This window comes from Solanum pennellii, chromosome 8 (genome assembly GCF_001406875.1).
Source record: "Solanum pennellii chromosome 8, SPENNV200".
Lineage (NCBI taxonomy): Eukaryota > Viridiplantae > Streptophyta > Magnoliopsida > Solanales > Solanaceae > Solanum > Solanum pennellii.
Window position 1 is genome coordinate 65,973,927 of NC_028644.1, and position 20,342 is coordinate 65,994,268.

At 34.0% G+C, this 20,342-nt stretch overlaps 2 protein-coding genes and 1 pseudogene across 2 annotated transcripts; 2 read left to right on the plus strand and 1 right to left on the minus strand.

Moving 5' to 3' along the window:
* LOC107027854 lies at positions 1–5,175 on the minus strand (annotated as a pseudogene).
* A 1,420-nt stretch (positions 5,176–6,595) lies between these two features.
* On the plus strand, positions 6,596–9,495 carry LOC107027855 (SNF2 domain-containing protein CLASSY 3-like). Its single transcript, XM_015228906.2, has 2 exons — positions 6,596–7,441; positions 7,563–9,495. Exons 1-2 carry the CDS (start codon positions 6,596–6,598, stop codon positions 9,384–9,386), a joined length of 2,670 nt encoding a protein of 889 aa, XP_015084392.1. The 3' UTR covers positions 9,387–9,495.
* A 1,905-nt stretch (positions 9,496–11,400) lies between these two features.
* Positions 11,401–13,219, plus strand: LOC107027856 (probable serine/threonine-protein kinase PBL19). The gene is made up of 3 exons (XM_027919333.1): positions 11,401–11,736; positions 12,247–12,369; positions 13,154–13,219. The coding sequence occupies exons 1-3, from the start codon at positions 11,401–11,403 to the stop codon at positions 13,202–13,204; spliced, it is 510 nt and encodes a 169-aa protein (XP_027775134.1). The 3' UTR covers positions 13,205–13,219.
* The last annotated feature ends 7,123 nt before the right edge of the window (positions 13,220–20,342 follow it).

Consider the following 20,342-nt stretch of genomic DNA (forward strand, 5'->3'; position numbering starts at 1 on the left):
TTCGATCTTTTCAACCTCCCATTTCGATGTCACTGGACAGTAAACATGATATAATTTTGTCTGACCATTCCTGTATGCTCGACTGATGGCTTGCTGTTCTACTGAGGGATTCCAGAGAACGTCAAGCAAAACCACTCTTGATACCCCTATAAGACTTATTCCTTCCGAACAGGCTTTTATTGATGCAAGAAGTACTTTGACATCACTTTTAGGATAATTAAGAGAATTTATTGATATCTGCCGCTGCTTTGCATCAAGTGTCCCATCCATATATAGAATCTCTCGGTCTAAAGTCCAGCCAAAGAGAAAAATGAGTTGCTCCTTGATCAGCTTTAGAGGCTCAAGTAATTGGCTAATTATTATAACCCTCTCCTTCGGCCCATCGCAGAGTTTGATTAATTCAACAACAAACTTAGTTTTTACTCCAATATCAGGATCCAGCTGATATCTTCTTTCAATGAGCTGACTTTCTAAATCAGAGAACTCCTTCCTGTTTGCCACTAATGAAGGATGAACAGAGATCAGAGACAACAGATTGGAAAGGGAGACAAGATTACCTGGAATTCTCTTAAGCAACTCCTTCTGCAAATCTGTGGGCTTCAAGTGTATCACCGTACTTTTAAACCCGGAAGGCTTACCTTTTTTACATCTTCACTGCACGTATGCACAATTGGTGCAATAATATCCCTAAGCTCTTCCAATGCTCGGAGATTATTGTCGATGGAACTGCTCAGAGAAGCCCATTTCTGCTCCGAATTTGCAGCAAATTTTGGACAAACTATGCTCAGAGTGTTGTAAAATTCTTTGATATTATTCTGGAACGGAGTTCCAGACAAAAGTATCCGCTTCTCTGTTTCAACCTTTTTCATTGCTTTCCACACACGACTGTTCTCATCCCGGGCAGTGTGCCCTTCTTCAAGGACCAGAAGACCAGGTGATTTTAGAAGCATTTCTCGTATCACTTTGGCATTAACTTCTCCATCTTCTACCGTGAGATTCCTGAACAAGTCATAACTTATTCCCAAAACACTATTACTTTCAGGTTTGGATTTCAGCTTCACCAAACGTATAAACTGTGTGTCTTTTCTTCCTGCATCGGATAAACAACCAAAGACACGAACTGTAGCTTCTTCTTCTTGGGAGGAGATTTCTTTACGGTTCAAATTGTAGAAGGGAATGTCAACCTCCCATTTCTGGAACTCGGTTTCCAATTAAGAAGCAAACTTGATGGAGCTATGATTATAGGTCGACTCTTCGGATACATCTTCAAAAGAGACTGAAGAAACACAATGGTGAGTCGGGTTTCCCCGGTGCCAGGTGGGTGTGAGATAATGCATCCTCCCCTACTCTTAGATAGGGGCTCTCTCAGCCTCTCATATTTTATAGCTCCAGCAATGTGTTTCCACATAAACTTGAATCCTCCACGTTGATGAGGATACATTGCCGCTTTAACATTTGGGGAAACGAAATCCTACACCGTTCCTTCTACTTCATAAATAGCTGAATCTTGGTCTGCAGAAGAATCAGAAGCTCTGAAAATTGATGGCGACTCTCGGAGATAAACTAAAGATAATAAAACTATCATACATTTAGATTGTTTTTTTTTAAAAAAAAGTGCTCGACAGAACAAAACTCGTATACTTACAAAATCAGGGAAGATGTACTTTATTTCCAAAATCACATGTGAACAAACTGAACAGATGTGTCCAATTTGTTCATCTATCTTAAGCTTGTGATTCCCCATCTGACAGTCACTTATTTTTTCACTTTGCATCTGCAAAACAGGTGAAGAATTTGTAAGGCTTATCCGTTTTTCCAACAAACACATCTCCATTTCAGCAAAATAATCTTCGATTTCCTTTTCGTATTCTTCTTTCACTGGGAGAACGGGGTCCTCGTCTTCAAATCGAAATACTTAAGGAATTGTTTCTTTGACAGGAACATGTTCCTTCTCTTCAGAAGGAGAAAGTTTATTCTGATCATCGCAGTCCTCGTGATCAGACCCCTACTCATCCGACTCCTCATCATCAGATGATTTCTCATTCATACTCTTAGACCTGTCCATATAGCGTGGCCGAAGAAAATATGTTCGGCCTTTGTTTTGGTTTTCAGTCTTAGCAGGGTCCATCATGCTTCTTTTCCTTCCAACAACTTCACAGTCCTATTTAGACTCCCTGTCATCACTACGAAGAATCGGACCTTTATTGTTAAGTGGAGGACTCGCCAATGGGATATCCACGATGAGTCATTTCTCATTAGTCCCATCGTTTACCCATGTTTTACACCCACATTCACAAGCTGTGTATCCCATTTTGGTAATGGCACGCTTACACTTTCGACAAAACCATCTTGAAGCAGAGCCATCCCCTGAATCCATAAGTATGCACCTGCGTCAAATCGCATAACCATTAGCATACTAATTTTTTTTTAGAAAGTCGTACTAAAAGAGTAGTGTGAAACACTAATGTGACTAAAATGTTGTAATTCAAAATGTATTACAAAGGATAATAACATGTAGGAGTGACGAACGAGCGAGTTGAGTCGATCAAAAATGAATGAAGTACTCGAATCATTTATAAATGGGTAAAAAAAAAGTTACCCAGTAGATAATATAGATACTCATATTATAGTGGGGATCTTGTTAAAAGCTTTAAAAACAAAATATTTTTAAAGTGTTTTTTATCAGCCCAAACCACCTACCAGTGCCCCTCCCCCTATATCCCAAAAAAATGTAAAAGAAATTGTTTGGTTTTTTATTTAAAACAATTAATTCTTGGGTATAGAAAAATACATGTTTGAGTTATTTTTCATTTGGGTTAGGTCATTGTTTGGTTTTTTATTTAAAACAATTAATTCTTGGGTATAAAAAAATACATGTTTGAGTTATTTTTCATTTGGGTTAGGTCTTGAGGGGTAAAAAAAATGGGTCATGTAATTTATTAAAGTTAGGTAACTTTTTAGACTTTTAAAGTATAATTTTTGGATTTTTGAATTTAGTAAAATAAATTTGTTAACGGACATAGTAAATAAAAATTTAAGTTTGTATTCAGTTTGACCGTATCCTTTTATCTTATTAATTTAATATAATATAATGAACCTTGATATTTCAAAAAAAAAAATTTGTACTCATGTAAATTTAATCGATTTTACGAAAAATTTCTATTCATTTAACATTTCTTAAGTTTAGCTTATCACACAGTTAAGTGAAAATATATTTGATTTCCTTTTCAAACACCGTATTATTGTAAAAAACCAAAAAAACCTAAAAACGGAAAGACCCAACCAAAATCGAAAAAAATTGACTTTACGTGATTTGATTTGACTTTTAGATTTAATAAGTCAACATAATTGGTTTAGATTTTTTAATTGAAATACCAAACCGATTTATGTAGACCCCTAGTTAGCACTAGCATAAATGAATTGCAAATACCTCATTTTAGCATAAATGACATACCTCAATTGTCTTCTTTATCCAACTTCCTTTCTCTATTAATCAACAGAAAAATACATTTCGGTGGTGGGGGTGGGGGAGATATCGTCTATGCTGTCTTGTATGATTTATTTAGCAGGGTACACTGCGGCGCTCTCACTTATTTATAACTAGTTCTCGAACACGTACGTTGCACGTGTATCCCATGTTATTTAATACTAAATATTTCAAATGATATAATTATTTTAGAATAATTGATGCATTATACAATATTTAAAGGGTAAAAATGATGTTTCTGGTAAAACATTCAACTAAGGTTGCAACTTGCAAAGATCAATAGAATCTGAATAATTTCTGATTGTATTGATAAAAACTTTTTCTTTTAATCATGTGGGATACACTATATTATTGGTTAAAAAAAAGATTACTACTTAAATTATATGATTTGTCAAGATTGCCAAATATCTAACACTATATTACCATACAAAATGAAAAAAATGACCAATGAATAAAAGATTACATAAGAACTATAAGATGTGAAAATATAAAGTGTAATGGACCAATATTTTCTATTCAATTTATAAAGAGAGAAATTGTGTATATGAAAGGTTGTGAATGAATTTATTTAATTGTAGAAGCTAAAAAGTTTAGCAATTAAAGTCATTAAGAAGTGAAAAATAATAAATTGTGACATCTAACCATGTATTCTCTTCAATTAGATATTGATATTGTATGAATATCTCCATATGTTCTAACCTCTCTCTTCATATGATCAAATGTTTAAGTTTTTTTAATCTAAAACGGTAATTGTTTTAAGTGCTCAAAATTCAGCAATTAAGAAGAAAAATTGTTAATGCAACTCAATGATAATAGCAAAAGGAATACTCATAAATGCACTTCAAATTATTACGGTAACATTTTAGTGGTATGTAAAAATTTTCTATTATGGAACTTAAATTACTATTTAATAATAATAATTAATAATAATAATATAACGGTATTATTGTAGTAACTCAACTATATAGGGTTATTTTGGTATTTCAACTTTCAACTTTTTGATTCTCATTTATAATAATATATGATATATATTTAGAATACGAGGTTGTATCCGTAAACTTTTTGGGTTTTACCTCTATCCTGCACATGTTTGACTTGGAAGAAACAACCTCATCTGTTGCATTCAACATATGAGACGTCTTCTGCTCAGTGATAAAAACGTCATGATCTATTTGCTCATCCTCATTATCCTCATCCTCCTCTTCCGCAACGTAACAACATCAGGTTTAGTCACCTCCTCCCCCTCTTTTGTAACGATAATAACTTTAGGACCCTTCTCCTCCTCCGCATTGTTAACATCATCAGGTTTAGTCTTCACATCCTCCCCCTCCTGCCACGTTAACAACATCAGGATCACTCTCCACCTCCTCCTCCGCAACGACAACAACATCAGGTTCAATCTCTACCTCCTCTTCCTCTTCCGTAGCGATAACAACATCAAGATCATTATTCTCCTCCTCCTTAATAGTAACAACATCAGGCCATTTCTCGTTAGTCTATTTCTCGCTAGTCCACAACGAAAGGCCATTTCTCGTGAGTCCCATCGTCCACCCATGTTTCACACCCACATTCACATGTTGTGTATCCCAATTTGGTAATCGCACGATTACAATTTCGTCACGACCATCTTGAAATTGAGCCATCCCTTGAATCCATAAACAAGGACCCGAGTCAAATCGCATAACCATTAGCATACTAAAAATTGATAAGAAAATAGTTAAGTTGATTTTAGACTTTCAAAATGACAAATATTTTGAGAAAGACGAAATCGTACCAAGAGAATAATGTACCATCTGAATCGATAATCAAACCTATAATTTGGTTATTGGGTCAATGGTTCAGGTTAATGGCTTAACATTTCGAATCTCAATTTACCATAAACTTCTTATCCGCTTATTAGTTCGGGTCTCGATTTGTCCATATTTCTAATTGGGTGCCTGATAATTCGATAAGAAATTTAATTAATTATAATTATATGAGTTAAGGCCTTAGACATGTTTAGCCTTTAGGTTTTACATTTCAGTCTTTAGACTCTTTACAGTCATTTTATAGTTGACACTAGAATTTGACAATAATATTTCAAAGTTGTGAATTATTGTCACTACTCCCACACCGACGAGTTATAATGAATATCATTTTCTAAGTGTCTAAATTGAGGTTTTAATGGTTGGTTCCTTTACTTTAAGTCTTTGTTTTTATCTTCTTATTATAGTGAGCGATTTAGTGAGATATGCTTGCAATGTCGCAATATTACGATCTGCAACGAAAAAGTTTTTATTTAATGGTCTAATGATCATTAGTGGTTTTGGTCAGTTGTGCTGTAATTGTTTCTCTTTATAGTTCATATCAAAATAGGCTTGGTTGTTATGATGAACAATTATTTTTTAAAGTTATATCTTTACTAATTTACTTTTTCTAGGGTTATAAACAAACCCGAAACCTTTTAGATCAGTGGTCTATAATCATCAATCTCATCTTTTTTTCCGCCAAAAGCCTAATATGAGGGAGCCGATGATGATGTCCATAATTGAAATATTTTTCTTAATCGATCGTCAATTTTTTACTCGAAATAATCAATAAAAATTTATACAAATAAGAGTGACAATATTTAACTAAAGGATATGAGTTAAAACTATAATTTTTTTAAAAAAATTCACTAATTAATTAAAGTGGAAACAAAACAACCCTTTTTTTTTATTTTTTTTCCCAAAAAACCATTTCTAAATAAAGACAATTCTTTATTGACAATTCATGTGACTCAGTTGGAAGAGTTAACATTCACGCTTTACATCGTTTGGAATATTGTATCACAGAATGCACACACTTTACTAAAGTTTTTTCTGTCACACTAAAAGGCCTTCTCTTAACTCACGCTTTGTTTGTGCTCTTAATCTCTATATATAGTTGTGTGTGTCTATGCATTCAATTCATTCTTCACTGTATATCACTCTGTTTTTCTTTTACAGTTTTGGAGCATTCAAAGCGATCTATTTTTGATTTTCCGGCAGAAAAAGGTATTTGTGAATGCAGTTTAGTATAGTTTCTGTATATGTTTTTTTTTTAAATTTTGATTGATGACGAAAGATGTACTTTTGACTCAGGTGGAAGATGGATTCAGGGGACGGCTCTGTTTCAAAGAGGAGAACTAGACAACAATCTTTAAAACATATGGTGGAGATTGTTGAAAAGAGGAACGAGTTGAGTCAAAGTGGGGATTCTACGATTGGAAGGAAAAGAAAAAAGATGGGGAATTCTGGAGTGGAAAACAATGGGAGGAGGAAGTTCAGTCGAGGAACTTCTGAGTACTTGACAAAGCAGAGTTTCGTTGAGGAAGTATCTGATGATGATGATTCCTCATCGGAGGAGACTGGTCCTGATCCTGATGTTGATGTTGATATTGTTGAGGAGGAGGAGGAGGGCAGTGATCCTGATGTTGTTAGCGTTGCGGAGGAGGAAGAGGAGGAGTTGGAGGATGATGATGATGAGATTGATCCTGATGCAACCTCATACCATAAGTCGGAAATCGAATCTTCAACTGATGCTCTTCGAAAGAATCCGAAGAAGATTCTTGAAGAGACTGAATTTCTTAAATTCGTTGTTGATTCAATAAAAAATGTCGATGATCGCAAGGAAGTCCCTCCTCCAGAAGAGAAGGAACATGTTTCTTTCAAAGAAACACTTCCTTTAGTATTCCGATTTGAAGACGAGGAACCTCTTCCCCCTGAGAAAGAAGAATGGGAAAAGGAAATAGAAGAGCTTTTCTCTGAGATGAACATGTGCATCTTGGAATCAAATATTGGATTTACGAATCCATCAGTTTCGCCGATGCAGAGTGGAGAATTAAGTGAATGTCAAATGGGGAACCACAAGCTTAAGCTAGATGAACAAATAGGACTCTTCTGTTCAGTTTGTTCATATGTCCATTTGGAGATGAAATACATCTTCCCTGATTTTGTAAGTATACGAGTTTTGTTCTTTCAAGCCCTTTTCTTTTCAAATATTTTGGTAAATACATCTTCCCTCAAATTTATTTTTAATTCACTCTTAAATTCTTCAACTTATGTGACATCTGCAGGCTCGGAGAACTCAAGGGAGATATGAAAGAAAATGCTTTGGAGAATCCCCATCAGTCTTGGATGTTGACGGCTTCAGAGTTCCTGATTCTTCAGCAGCTGAGGATTCTCCCGTTTTTGGAGAAGGAACCGTGTGGGATTTGGTTCCCCAAAGTTCCAAAGCCACTATGTATCCTCATCAACGTGGAGGGTTTGAGTTCATGTGGAACAACATCGCTGGAGATACAAAGATTGAAAGGTTGAGAGAACCCCTATCGGAGAGTAAGGGAGGGTGCATTATCTCACACCCACCTGGCACCGGAAAAACACGACTGACCATAGTGTTTCTTCAGTCGTATCTGAAGCTGTTTCCAAAGTGTCGGCCTGTAGTCATAGCTCCGTCAAATTTACTTCTTAACTGGGAAGCGGAGTTCCAAAAATGGGCGATGGATATTCCCTTCCACAATTTGAACAACAAGAACTTTTCTTTAAAGGAAGATGAAGGTACTGTTGGTGTCTTTCACTGTTTATCCGGTGCTGCGAAAAAAAATCCACATCTTATACGGATGGTGAAGCTGAAATCCTGGGCGAAAAGTAAGAGTGTTTTGGGAATTAGTTACGATTTGTTCAGGATTCTCACAGGAGAAGATGGAGAAGGTTATAACAAAGAGCTTAGAGAAATACTCCTAAAGTTTCCTAGTCTGCTGGTCCTTGAAGAGGGGCACACTGCTCGGAATGAGCACAGCCTTGTGTGGAAAGCACTGAAGAAGGTTGAAACAGAGAAGCGCATACTTCTTTCTGGAACTCCGTTCCAGAATAACATCAAAGAACTGTACAACACTCTCTGTGTAGTTAGTCCAAAGTTTGCTGCTGATTTGGAGCAGAAATGGGCTTCTCTTAGCAGTTCAATTGACAAGAATGCCCGAGCGTTGGAAGAGCTTAGGGATATTCTTTCACCCCTTGTCCATAAATGTAGCGAAAATGTAAAGAAGGTAGGCCTTCCAGGTATACGGGATACAGTAATACATTTGAAACCCACAGAGTTGCAGAAGGAGTTACTTAAAAGAGTTCCAGAGAATCCGGGATCCTTTTATGAACAAAATCTGATGTCTCTGATCTCTGTTCATCCTTCATTAGTGGCAAATAGGAAGGAGTTCTCGGAGTTAGAAAGTCAGCTCAAGGAAAGAAGATGTCAGTTGGATCCTGATATTGGGGTAAAAATGAAATTTGTTATTGAACTGATTAGACTATGTGGTGGGTGGAAGGAGAGGGTTATTATATTTAGCCAGTTACTTGATCCTCTAAACCTGATCAAGGAGCAGCTCAATTCTCTTTTTAGCTGGACTTTAGGCCGAGAGATTCTCTATATGGATGGGAAACTTGATGTAAACCAGCGGCAAATATCAATAAATTCTCTGAATGATCCTAAGAGTGATGTAAAAGTGCTTCTTGCATCGACAAAAGCCTGCTCAGAAGGGATAAGTTTAATAGGGGCCTCAAGAGTGGTTTTGCTTGATGTTCTCTGGAATCCCTCGGTAGAACAGCAAGCCATCAGTCGAGCATACAGGAATGGTCAGACAAAATTTGTTCATGTTTACTGTCCAGTGACATCGAAATGGGAGGTTGACAAGATCGAACAACAAACAAGAAAGAGATATCATTCAGATGTACTGCTGTCCAGGAATGAAGAGAACACTTCATGTTCTGTGTCAGAGGATATCATACTAGAATGCATGGTTAAGCATGACGGCCTGCGTCATATTTTTGAAAAGCTATCTCATGCACCTCGTGTGGTGCCTTCGACATGCTTTAATTTTGGTAGCCAACCTTCAAAAGGGAGCAGTTAGGTAGTCCGACTTGTTTTAGTGTATTTTGTTAACTTTGTAAAATGGCTCAAATGTTTTATCTCTTTCTTGTAAGGCTAGGATGCTGTTGCTGTGAGAAATTTTATTGTAAGCACGATAAGGCTTGAAGGACTGAAAAACTTAATTGTACGCCAATTCTGGTGCCAAGAAAAAAACTAGTTGACCAAAGTGTTAAGATTTTAAATAAGGTTTTGAAACCTTCTACTTGTTGTACTGAACAAAGTCTCCATCGATTACTAGTTGAACCATCTGATTTTACGTCACCTTCACATATAATGGAGGCACGCTTCAAAAACCTGCATCATATATATTAGCAACTTCAATACTCTAAGAAAGTTAATAGAAAACCAAGCATACAAATCAATAAGAGTCCAAATTTATGTCTCATTAGATTATTATCAACAACAAAATATACTAGTTTTATCTGAGCTTGCATGAACTCGGTACTTTAAGTTAATACTGTGAATCAAGTTCTTCAAAGTAGAATCACGATAGATTGTTAGATACTAAACACTTGTCTGTCGAAATGGTTCAATTTTCTGAAGCCTAATCTGTTCTCTCAAGCTTTTCTATCAGCCTCACTTGTGCCAAATTGATTACATCTTAATATATTGGTATGTTGCTTCGCCATTCTCTGGTGCAACATCCTTCAGTTTATCTTTAGATGTTATGAAGCCTATCAAACTATGAGGAAGAACCAACAGTAGATCGTCGAGTCTTTGAAGCAACAAAAGTGCAGCAGCATCTTTAGACTAACTTCTCTGATGGAAAGAAGCACAAATTTCTCTTTCCAAATTAAAAAAAGGAGCATTCAAATTCAATTATAAATATTGAAATCATAAATTTGGTACATATAAATCCGATATGAGTATACACCACTTTTAAAAATGTGTATATAATCCAACACATATAATGTATTATTTTAAATTTAAATAAACTCTTGTAAGAACATAGAACATCCTGTGGGTGATGCAAAATACTATCTGCATTCTTCGTAAACCAGGTGTGAATCTGCACATTTTTAGAGCTCTAATCTGCATTCTTCGTAAACCAGGTGTGAATCTGCACATTCTTGCATCAAACTGTCTGAAACCAGAAGGAAAGAAATAAGATTCAAAAATAGGTAGTAAGCAAGTCAGATTACTACACTTGGATTGCAGGTATAAACTTTTCCTTTGATCTATGGTGTATGTATCGGTTCATATTCGATACGAGCAGGGGCGAAGCATGGTAGGGCTAAACCCCATTACACTGTTGATACATGGTTCAAGTTATGTTTAAAGTGTATATAGTAGATGTTGAACTCACTTTGCTGTTAAGTTTCTTGCTTTTTGTAAGATCAATCTTGTTAAATGTCGCAATTTAGAGGTTTGATGTGAAGAGGTAAAATGCAATTGGAATCAGAAGTGATTGAGATAAGTTGTATTTGTGTCTGCGTAAAACAGAATGTGCAGTGGCATATGTTATCTAAATTTGGATTGGAATCTTGGAAAAACTATTTGCATATGCATTTTAATGTGAATTAAGTTTTGTTATGCATGAGAAATGCTTGACAAATATAGAATGGCAAATGGTAGACTCACTAGCTAAGCTTATTTCGGGACCAGATAGTTGCAATCTCTTTCAAAATGAAGGCAGTGCCATGTTAGTATTGATTGTAGGTGTTGAGATGAATATAAGCAGGCTCCCGTTAATTAAGCTAGCAGCACATGTTGCCTTTCTTGCTTCTTTTCTCCATTTTTCCATAATTGATACGTTGAATTCCATAATTGATTAACTTTGTTCCTCTTTACATCTTCTTTTTATGTACTAAGCCTATTGAGATACAAATCCACTGTGATTCCCACAGGTTTAGAGTTTAGGAAGCACATTTTCTTTTGTTACTGGTTATCTGCTCTATTTTACTTGTCACATATGTTGAATGAGTTTAATGAATTAAAGAGCTCAACGTCCACTTCTGTTTGGTTGTATAAGCTCACTGTCCTCTCTATATGTTATGACGTCTCAATTCTTTGTTGGTTTGTCTGTGGCTCTGACAATAGATGTTACTAATTCTTCATATACTATGCAGGGCCACCAACAATGGATTGCAGAAGTTCAATTCCTCGGTGTGTTGGAGCACCCTAATCTTGTTAAACTTCTGGGATATTGCGCTACAGATGGCGAAAGAGGGATTCAGCGCCTGTTGGTGTATGAATACATGCAAAATAGGAGCTTAGAGGATCATCTGTTCAACAAAGCTGTTCCTGTAGTTCCGTGGAGAACAAGATTGAAAATTATCCTTGGTGCCGCACAAGGGATGGCTTATCTGCACGAGGGACTAGAAGTCCAGGTATGCTTAGCTACTCAGATAAAATGACTGGCACTTCAAATTCTGCTAATCAATAAAACAATTGATTTTGTGCTTATGACATAGAAAACACATATCGTCTGACTTTGTTAACAGAGTCACATCCTTAATTTCAAATGCCAAAAGAAATCCAGCTGACAATTAGATATATAATAGACTTGTTTATCAAGCTCTCTAATGTTACAAATAAACTTGGTTAAATTATTAAGAAATTTGGTATATACCCGTTCCATTTTCTGGCAAAATGTTACAAATAAACTTGGTTAAATCACATGTATCAGTATTTCCAACTAAGTTCTGAAGCCAAGAGAGATTAAACGAGTTGGTATGGTTGACAAGAGGTAGCGTGTTTATGATCATAATTAACACCAATAAAGCTAAAAGCATTTTGTGCTCTTAAAAACACCTTTCTTCTTTCTATCTCTATACAGAACTCTTGAACTTTTTCTTTCATTTCCTTTCTTAATGAATACTTTTTGGTTAAAATTGAAGGTGATATATCGAGATTTCAAGTCATCAAATGTGCTACTGGATGAGAATTTTTGTGCAAGGCTTTCAGATTTTGGGCTTGCAAGGGAAGGGCCAGCTGGTGACCGCTCTCATGTGTCTACAGCGGTAAGTGATGATAATGTTTGATTTTGCATGGATGCTGAATTTTTATAGTGGACTTCCCTAGAAAAGAGGGTGTGGTAGGGGTTTTTTATGCCAAATTCTGTACATTTGAGATATACCTGTCTTTTTGGCTAATACTTGAAGGGACTGCCTTTTTATGTCTTCTTCTCGCCGAAGTTGCTCGGACTTTTCACTTTCAGTGTCTCACCCGTGTCGACACGACGTGGGTGTGGGATCTGTACCAGATTTGGTCAATCTACTATGGGTACTTTTACCAAAATCAACAGAGAAATTTGTGGATAGATACAATGATTTCTGTAATCAAGACAAAAACTATGACGAAATTGGAGAAAATGGAGTACCTTGTATAGAGAAATTTCTACGTCAGTCCTTTTGCTTGTATTACCTTTGGGGATTCTAGTCTTAATCAATTTTTTTTCTTCGGAATACCTTGTAAGTTTTCCACACAATATCTCATAATTTAGACATATAACTCTAATTTTTAGCCGCATCCCCACCCCCGTATCTAAACTTGGATCCACACCCCTAAATCTTGAGATTTATATCATGAAGGATCCGACCCCTGGATCCACACCCTTATCGAACCCACACACGAGTCTGAACAGATTAGCTCTCGCTATGATGAGCCATCATATACCTCTTTCCAGTCTCAAGTTACCATGCTGTTTGTTTTCATTGATCTCTAGCTATTTATGTTAACCATGTGCTTTATTACTTTATTAGCTAGTTTATCTTTACAGTCATTTTTAGGCCCTGAATTGCGCAGGTTAGGCATGCTTTAGACTTCAATTCTCATGGCCTGATTGTTAATACGTAACTCTTTGTTGATTGGGTAAAACAATTTCCTGCTGATAGTAGAAGATTTAGCATGATAATTGACTCGAGGCTTCGAAACGACTTCTCACTTATTGCTGCTAAGAGAATTGCTAAACTGGCTGATAGCCGCTTAAACAAGAACGCCAAAGAGCGGCCAAAAATGAGCGAAGTGGTTGAGATACTGACACAGGCAGTACAAGAATCACAAGGAACAACTTCTACTGAAGCTACTGGTGCAGGTCCATCTAGGCCTACACAGCTTCCCTTACCTAACCAACTCAAAAAGAAGACCATCTCCGAAACTGCACGACCAATGATCCCCTTAGCTCAGGCAAGTCTACTCAAATATGGTCTATACAACTTACTCAAAATAAGCTAATATTGTCTANCTGTCTAACTTCCTTTACTTGTTATTTCAGGCTTGAAGACTCCACATATCGCGGGATCAAACTTATTTCATCCTCAAAATTAAGACCCTTATGCAAGAAACGAGTGTCTATATAAATATATATATATATATATATATGTTAAGTAATATTCTTTGGCAAAAGAAATGGTCTCTTCATGTGTTCTTTTTGATTAAGTATGTTTACACTAGGGAGAGTATGGCAAAAGGAGGGAAGTTTTCTTTTTGTATTATAAGTGATGCAATTACTTGTAGTGTTTATGTAAATAAATCCATTTGTTTTCCAAGTTATCAAAAAACAAATTTTTGTGACTCCTTCCTGAGCTCCTATTCTGTGTGGCACCTAAAAATTTTAACAACTCTACACATCTATTTTTCTTTTCACTGTAAATTCTACTGTCCCTTCCAGCATCACTAGAATACAAGATCTGTAATCATCATTGAGTTCAACTCCAGATCGTATTTGTCGTATCAAGGTCGATCACACCATTCTATTGCATAGAGTGCTGCCATTGCTTCTGCCTGATTGTTGCTTTTACATTGAGTTGGGACTGAGAAACCATAATGAGATGACCAGTGTCATTCTTGATAACCCCTCCAACGTATATGAGTTCTCAGACTAGGGTACTTCGACATGCGATTTCATTTTGTAATTTGAAATCAGGGATGAAATTAATATTTGGACATGCAATTTCATCTTTTATCGAAATCCCAAATTCTCAAAAAAGGTTGATTTGAGAATTTCATATATAAAAATTGACACACGAGTTTATAGTTGTAAAAAAACAACAACTATATATCTAGATATATTTTTTTTTTCGAGAATACTATAGGAGTGATGAAATATTCATGGAATATAAACATGATGATATAATTACTAATGATTTGACTAACAAACGCCTCAACAAATATAGCAGACTACAACTTATGTTCGATTTTTTATTATTGAACTAAATTTGCTCAATAAATGCTAATTTTTTTATAAATAACTTTGTGATGATGTATTGTACTTTTGTTATGAATTTTTTCTGGTATGGACTTTTGCTTTTTTGGCAAGATTGGATATAGAATTCAGACAGTTTTGATAGTTTTCATTTCACAACCTATGATTTTTTTTATGTTTATGAGAAAAAATATAATTCAAAATTCCAAATTGCATGTTTAAACAAAACTTCAACTTATATTGATTTCGTATCACATGGCCAAACTGACCCTTAGTATTTTATAATGGAGGAAACTAAATAAATGCCACATAAATACACATTAATTACAAATACATACCCCTTACATTGATGCCCCCGAAATAATTACAATAGATGCCCCAAGTGATAATTTCTTGCAACTGTATATACATATACTGTATTAAATTATTCATTAGCAAATGATACTATAAAAGTATATATTACCGAAATGTGATATATCTCTAATATAGGAAAAAAAATAAAAAAGAAGAACAAAGAGATAAATCATGAATATTACCAAATGATATCTCTAATAAAGGATAAAATGAAAAATGATATAAAAAAAAAAACGGTTACCCAATTGGATAACATGAACAAAAATAAAAATAATAAATGATAAAAGAATAAAAGAAAAAATAAAAATAATAAATAAGGAAAGAACACAAGTAATCTATTTTATTTTCTTAAAAAGGTAAAATTATAGAAATAGAGAAAAAATAAAAAAAAAGATAAACTAACCAAAATAAATAAATAAACAAAAAATTTACCAAATTGTAACTCTACTAAAAGATAAGATGAAATAAATATAAAAATAAAAGTAAAAATAATAAATGAGAAAGAATAAAAGAGAAAATAAAATAATTAATGAGAAAGAATAAAGTATTAATGATAAAATAAAAATAATAAATAAGAAAAAAATGAAAATTATTAATGATGGGATAAAAGTTTTGGGTCGGGTGAATTGAACCTAAATTTTAAAAGGCTGGAGGTGAAATTGGGTCTAAATTTAAAAGGGACTGAAGAGAAATTCGGCCTATACTAAAGGAGGTATAGGCTGTAATTTATTGAGATTAATATTTTGGGTCGGTGAGTGTTTACTGAATTAATTTGGGTTGGACAATAAAATTATAATTACTTTATGTTTTGTGGCCCATTTATGTAGTCTTCCAATTGTAATGTAACATAAATAAATTGCAATTACTTCAGATTGTAACAAACAACATACCTCAATTAGTAGGGTTGATTCTTGCCTTTTTGGTGCAAATCTCTTTCAAACTTCCAAATCCCACGCGCTAACTCCAAAATACTCTTGTTAATGTCTTTGTCTCTCTCTTATTTATAATTGAACCCTTATTATCCGCTTCTGACGCAAACCCTAATTATCGCTTGATTAGGTTGACTTTTTTGTAATAGGCTTGTCATTGAGAGGCTTATTAATCTGCCCAATTGAACTTAAATATAATCTAATTACTTTCTATAGTTTGATAATTACAATTCACAGCTACATGTTATATGGAGGATAGAGGCGAGCGAGACTCTGAGAGATAAGAGTGATGCGAGAGAGGAAAAATAATGGGAGAAAGGTGAATTGTATATGTATATCGGTTAAATAATTGTATATTATACAAATACTAGGGTTTATAAAATCAAAATTTATTACCTACGCAAATACCAAACATGCAATAATAGCCTTTGTAGTTGATTTTGAAATATGAAATTTTGGTCACAATAGAGTTTCACACTATTGGTCACCCATCCCGCTATTCTTCATGTACGAACTATATAAACTCATTTTTATGCAGTAAATCACCAATCACACTAGAAATATCAATTGTATTAGGCTTTCGGGGCAAAGAACATGACTCAGAAGACGTTGTCAAGTGAAACCATTTTATGGCCTACCACCCGTTATTAGGGTTGTTCGAAATCAAAATCGAGAATCTGAACCGATATTATTGGATCAACGGTTCATGTTAATGGCTTAACATTTTGAGTCTCAGTTTACCATAAACTTCTAATCGGCTTATCGGTTTGAATTTTGGTTCAGCCATATTTTTAATTCGGTGCCAGATAATCCGATAAGAAGTTTAATCGATTACATTTATATGAGTTAAGGCCTTAGACACATTTAGACTTTTGGATTTACAATCATTTTATAGTTGACACTAGAATTTCACAAAAATATTTCAAAGATGTGACATCTCTCATTGATTCACTGTCACTACTCCCACACTGGCGCGTTATATTGAATATCATTTTCTAAGTGTCTAAATTGAGATTCTAATGGTTGATTCTGATACTTTAAGTCTTTGTTTTTATCTTTTAATTACATTGAGCGACTTAGTGAGTTATGTCTGCAATGTTGAATATTACAATATGCAATGAAAAAGTTTTTATTAGTAACAGTCTCATGATCAGTATTGATTTTCATCAGTAGTGCTGTAATGATTTCTCTTTATAAATTATAATTGTTATTAATTTATTTTTTCTTGGGTTATAAACAAACCTGAAACCTTTTATATTAGTGGTCTATAATCATTAGTCTCATTCTTTTTTCCCCAAAACCTAATATGAGGGAGCCCATGAGGATGTCCATAATTGAAATATTTTTTTTAATCGATCCCCAATTTTTTACTCGAAGTAATTATAAAAATTTACACAAATAAGAACGACGACATTCAACTAAAGGATATGAATTAAAACTAAAGTCGTTCCCACAATATAAAAAAAATTCACGAATTAAATTAAAGTGGAATAAAAAAACCATCCCCCCCCTCCCAAAATAACCTTTCTAAAGAAAGACAATTTTTTATTGACATTTCATATGACTCAGTTGGGAGGGTTAACATTCATGTTGTACATTTTTGTGATTCGTTTGGGATATTGTATCACAGAATGCACACACTTTACGTATAGTTGTGTAACTCACGTTTTGTTTATGCTGTTACTCTCTATATATAGTTGTGTCGATGCATTCAATTCATTCAAACCAATCACTCTCTATAACTCTGATTTTTTCGCAGCTTGAAGAATTCAAACCTATCTGTTCTTGATTTTTCGGTAGAAAAAAGGCTTTCAGGTTAGTATTTGTAAACATAGTTGATTTTTTTTGTATATGCTTATTAATTTTGCACGTGTAAGCCATGCGAAGTTGTAACATTCTTTCTCGAGATACATTCATGACCTTTATATATATACTTGTATAGATATGGATTGCTTTTACCAATGAGTAGACATCAACATTAATGTGACAATTGTATCTTGTAAGATAAAATACGGGCAACATATTATGTAATGAATACAATAAAATATTAAAATAGAGTTACCTCTTCGTCGACAAATATCGGTTGCCAACGAATATCCTCACCGTTAGCATTTTTATACTCTTTTGTTAAGCTCCGCAGAATGACTATACTTTAATCACCCATGGTGTTACATATTTCTTCAACTGGCTAATAGGTAGGCAGTGATTCGCGAGCTCTTCCACAGTTATCATTGTAAGGTTGTAGAAGTTAGGATGTACTAATACAATACATATTTGTGTCGTAAATGTTAATTTTTATGTGTCTAATTAGTCTCATTTGGTCGAACAATAAAGATGCTGAAGAATATAATATTCACTAGACATGCTAATTCTTCTTTTTTTACTTTTAAAAGCAAGCAACTTTAACTAATAATAGTATAAATATCACGTTAATTGAAGCAAATATATTTAAGTTGGACAAACGTTACCAATTTTGATGGTGTTGAAAGGAAGAAACCTATTAAAAGTATTACAACGCGAAGAGATAGTAAATATACTGAAAAAATGAACTAAATTCTCTAAATCACTTTAGTTTTATTTTCTTTCTAATCAAGATTTTTTTTCATTCACATTCTGCGCTTTGTATTTATTTTGGTAGAACTCCATATGAGGAAAAATAAAAAAGAATGAAGAAAGGTGTGTTTTAGTTTTATAGTGCGTGTAAATTCACCATTTTTGTGTTGATTTTTAGTTGTCTTTGGTTTATTTCCAGATCTGTTAGCTATAAAAATCTCATCTTGTCTAATTTCAAGATTACCCTTTTTGTTCATTAGGTTGGAGATATGAGTAAAGAAGAGTTCTGGAAGATCCAGGTACTTGTTATTTCCTCAATTGGGTCATTCCATTAATGTTCGTGTATAAAATTGTTTTTTGGGGGGTTGCTTGAGTTTCTATTTTATGAAGTAATTAGTATTCGTTTGAATGAAAGATCAAAATGTGTTACGAGTTTATTCACTTTTGTATGTGTATTGTTTCTCTTGTACAGTTTGAATGCTGAATGGGTTTGACTGGCTTTGCTTGTGCATGCAGACTCGTGTCCTTAAATTCAATATACACTGTGATGGGTGTAAACATAAAGTAAAGAAAATCCCGCAAAAGATTGAAGATATTTTTCCAAGACTCAATTTTTTATTATCTGAATATCCAAATATGATTTAATATATGGATTTTTTGATTCTTTGTTGGGTTTGTTTTAAAATGATTTTAATATCCAAGGGTTTATAAGACAAGCATGCATGTCCTAAATTGACTAATATGTTATTCACGTATTCTCCTCTCCAACAAAGTAAAGCACCTGCAGCGTGAAAAAAACCCAGAAAACAACATTTAACGGAAGTTAATGATAAACAGGGAAAAAAAACAGTCAAGAACATAAAACTTCACTTTCACTAAAATAACAAAACTACAACAGTGCACATATAATGATAAAACACAGAAGAATTCGTTGTATGATTGCCCAAGATACTTTTTTTTTTGAATGGTGAATAAAACTATAAGATAAAATTGCAAAATCAATGATTGATATTGTAGCCTGCAAAATACATATTAGTATCTACTTCCGAGTCAGGAGCAAAACTGCCAAATAAGAAGGAGGGCATTCCTTAGCAGATTTTGACCCATAAATTTAAGATATTTGATAAACAAGTTGGTGTATTGAATGCAAGAGCAAGGGAACACATGAGAATGAATACAAATATTTCTACAATCCCATAACAAGATGCAACAACATGTTGGAATATCAATATAGCAAACTGCTGCTGTTACACTTGCTTCCACATCTCTAGTCATTCTGCAGAATTTAATATTTAATGCAACTGTGACACTGATCGAGGGAGGTAAAGGAGAACCTTTACGTTTCTGCAGAATTTAATTACGGCCAAATTTATTTTTTTAATAAATTAATATTTAATACAACTGTTTAATCGATGGAGGTAGAGGAGAACCTTTACGTTTCTGCAGAATTTAATTACGACCAAATTTATTTTTTTTAATAAATTAATATTTAACTATAAAATTAATACTTAACTAATAAATTAATAAGTAACTAATACTATAGGGTCAAAACGGTAAATTAACTTTGGGATTAAGTTCTTCCCACTTATAATAATACTAGTTCCTGGACACGTGCATCGCACGTGTTATCCAATGTCAATTGCATCACAGAAAATAATCTTAAATTGCTTACTTAACTTTTTAACTTTATTTTTCCATCACCACAATAATTGTTTTCAAAACTAAAGATCTATTGAGCCTTGGTAAAATGACAGGGAACAAATTTTAGAAATTAATTAAATAAAAATAATAAAGCAATATTGTATTTCATCTATAAAAAGAAGTAATTATAATAAACTATAAATAATGAACCAATTGACTAAACTAACAAATCAGTATACCGGAGAAATCAATTATCTAAGCTTTTGAAGCTTCCCTTTGAGTTTTTAAAAATAATTTTAGTGGCAATTTCAAT

What these genes read in the sequence shown, in the direction of transcription:
- LOC107027855 (XM_015228906.2), top strand. Translation starts at nt 6,596, where the DNA reads ATGGATTCAGGGGACGGCTCTGTTTCAAAGAGGAGAACTAGACAACAA. An exon ending in AATACATCTTCCCTGATTTT is followed by an intron (nt 7,442 to 7,562) that starts GTAAGTATACGA and finishes TGACATCTGCAG; the next exon opens with GCTCGGAGAACTCAAGGGAG.
- LOC107027856 (XM_027919333.1), top strand. Translation starts at nt 11,401, where the DNA reads ATGACGTCTCAATTCTTTGTTGGTTTGTCTGTGGCTCTGACAATAGAT. An exon ending in ACGAGGGACTAGAAGTCCAG is followed by an intron (nt 11,737 to 12,246) that starts GTATGCTTAGCT and finishes TTAAAATTGAAG; the next exon opens with GTGATATATCGAGATTTCAA. An exon ending in GCTCTCATGTGTCTACAGCG is followed by an intron (nt 12,370 to 13,153) that starts GTAAGTGATGAT and finishes TGAATTGCGCAG; the next exon opens with GTTAGGCATGCTTTAGACTT.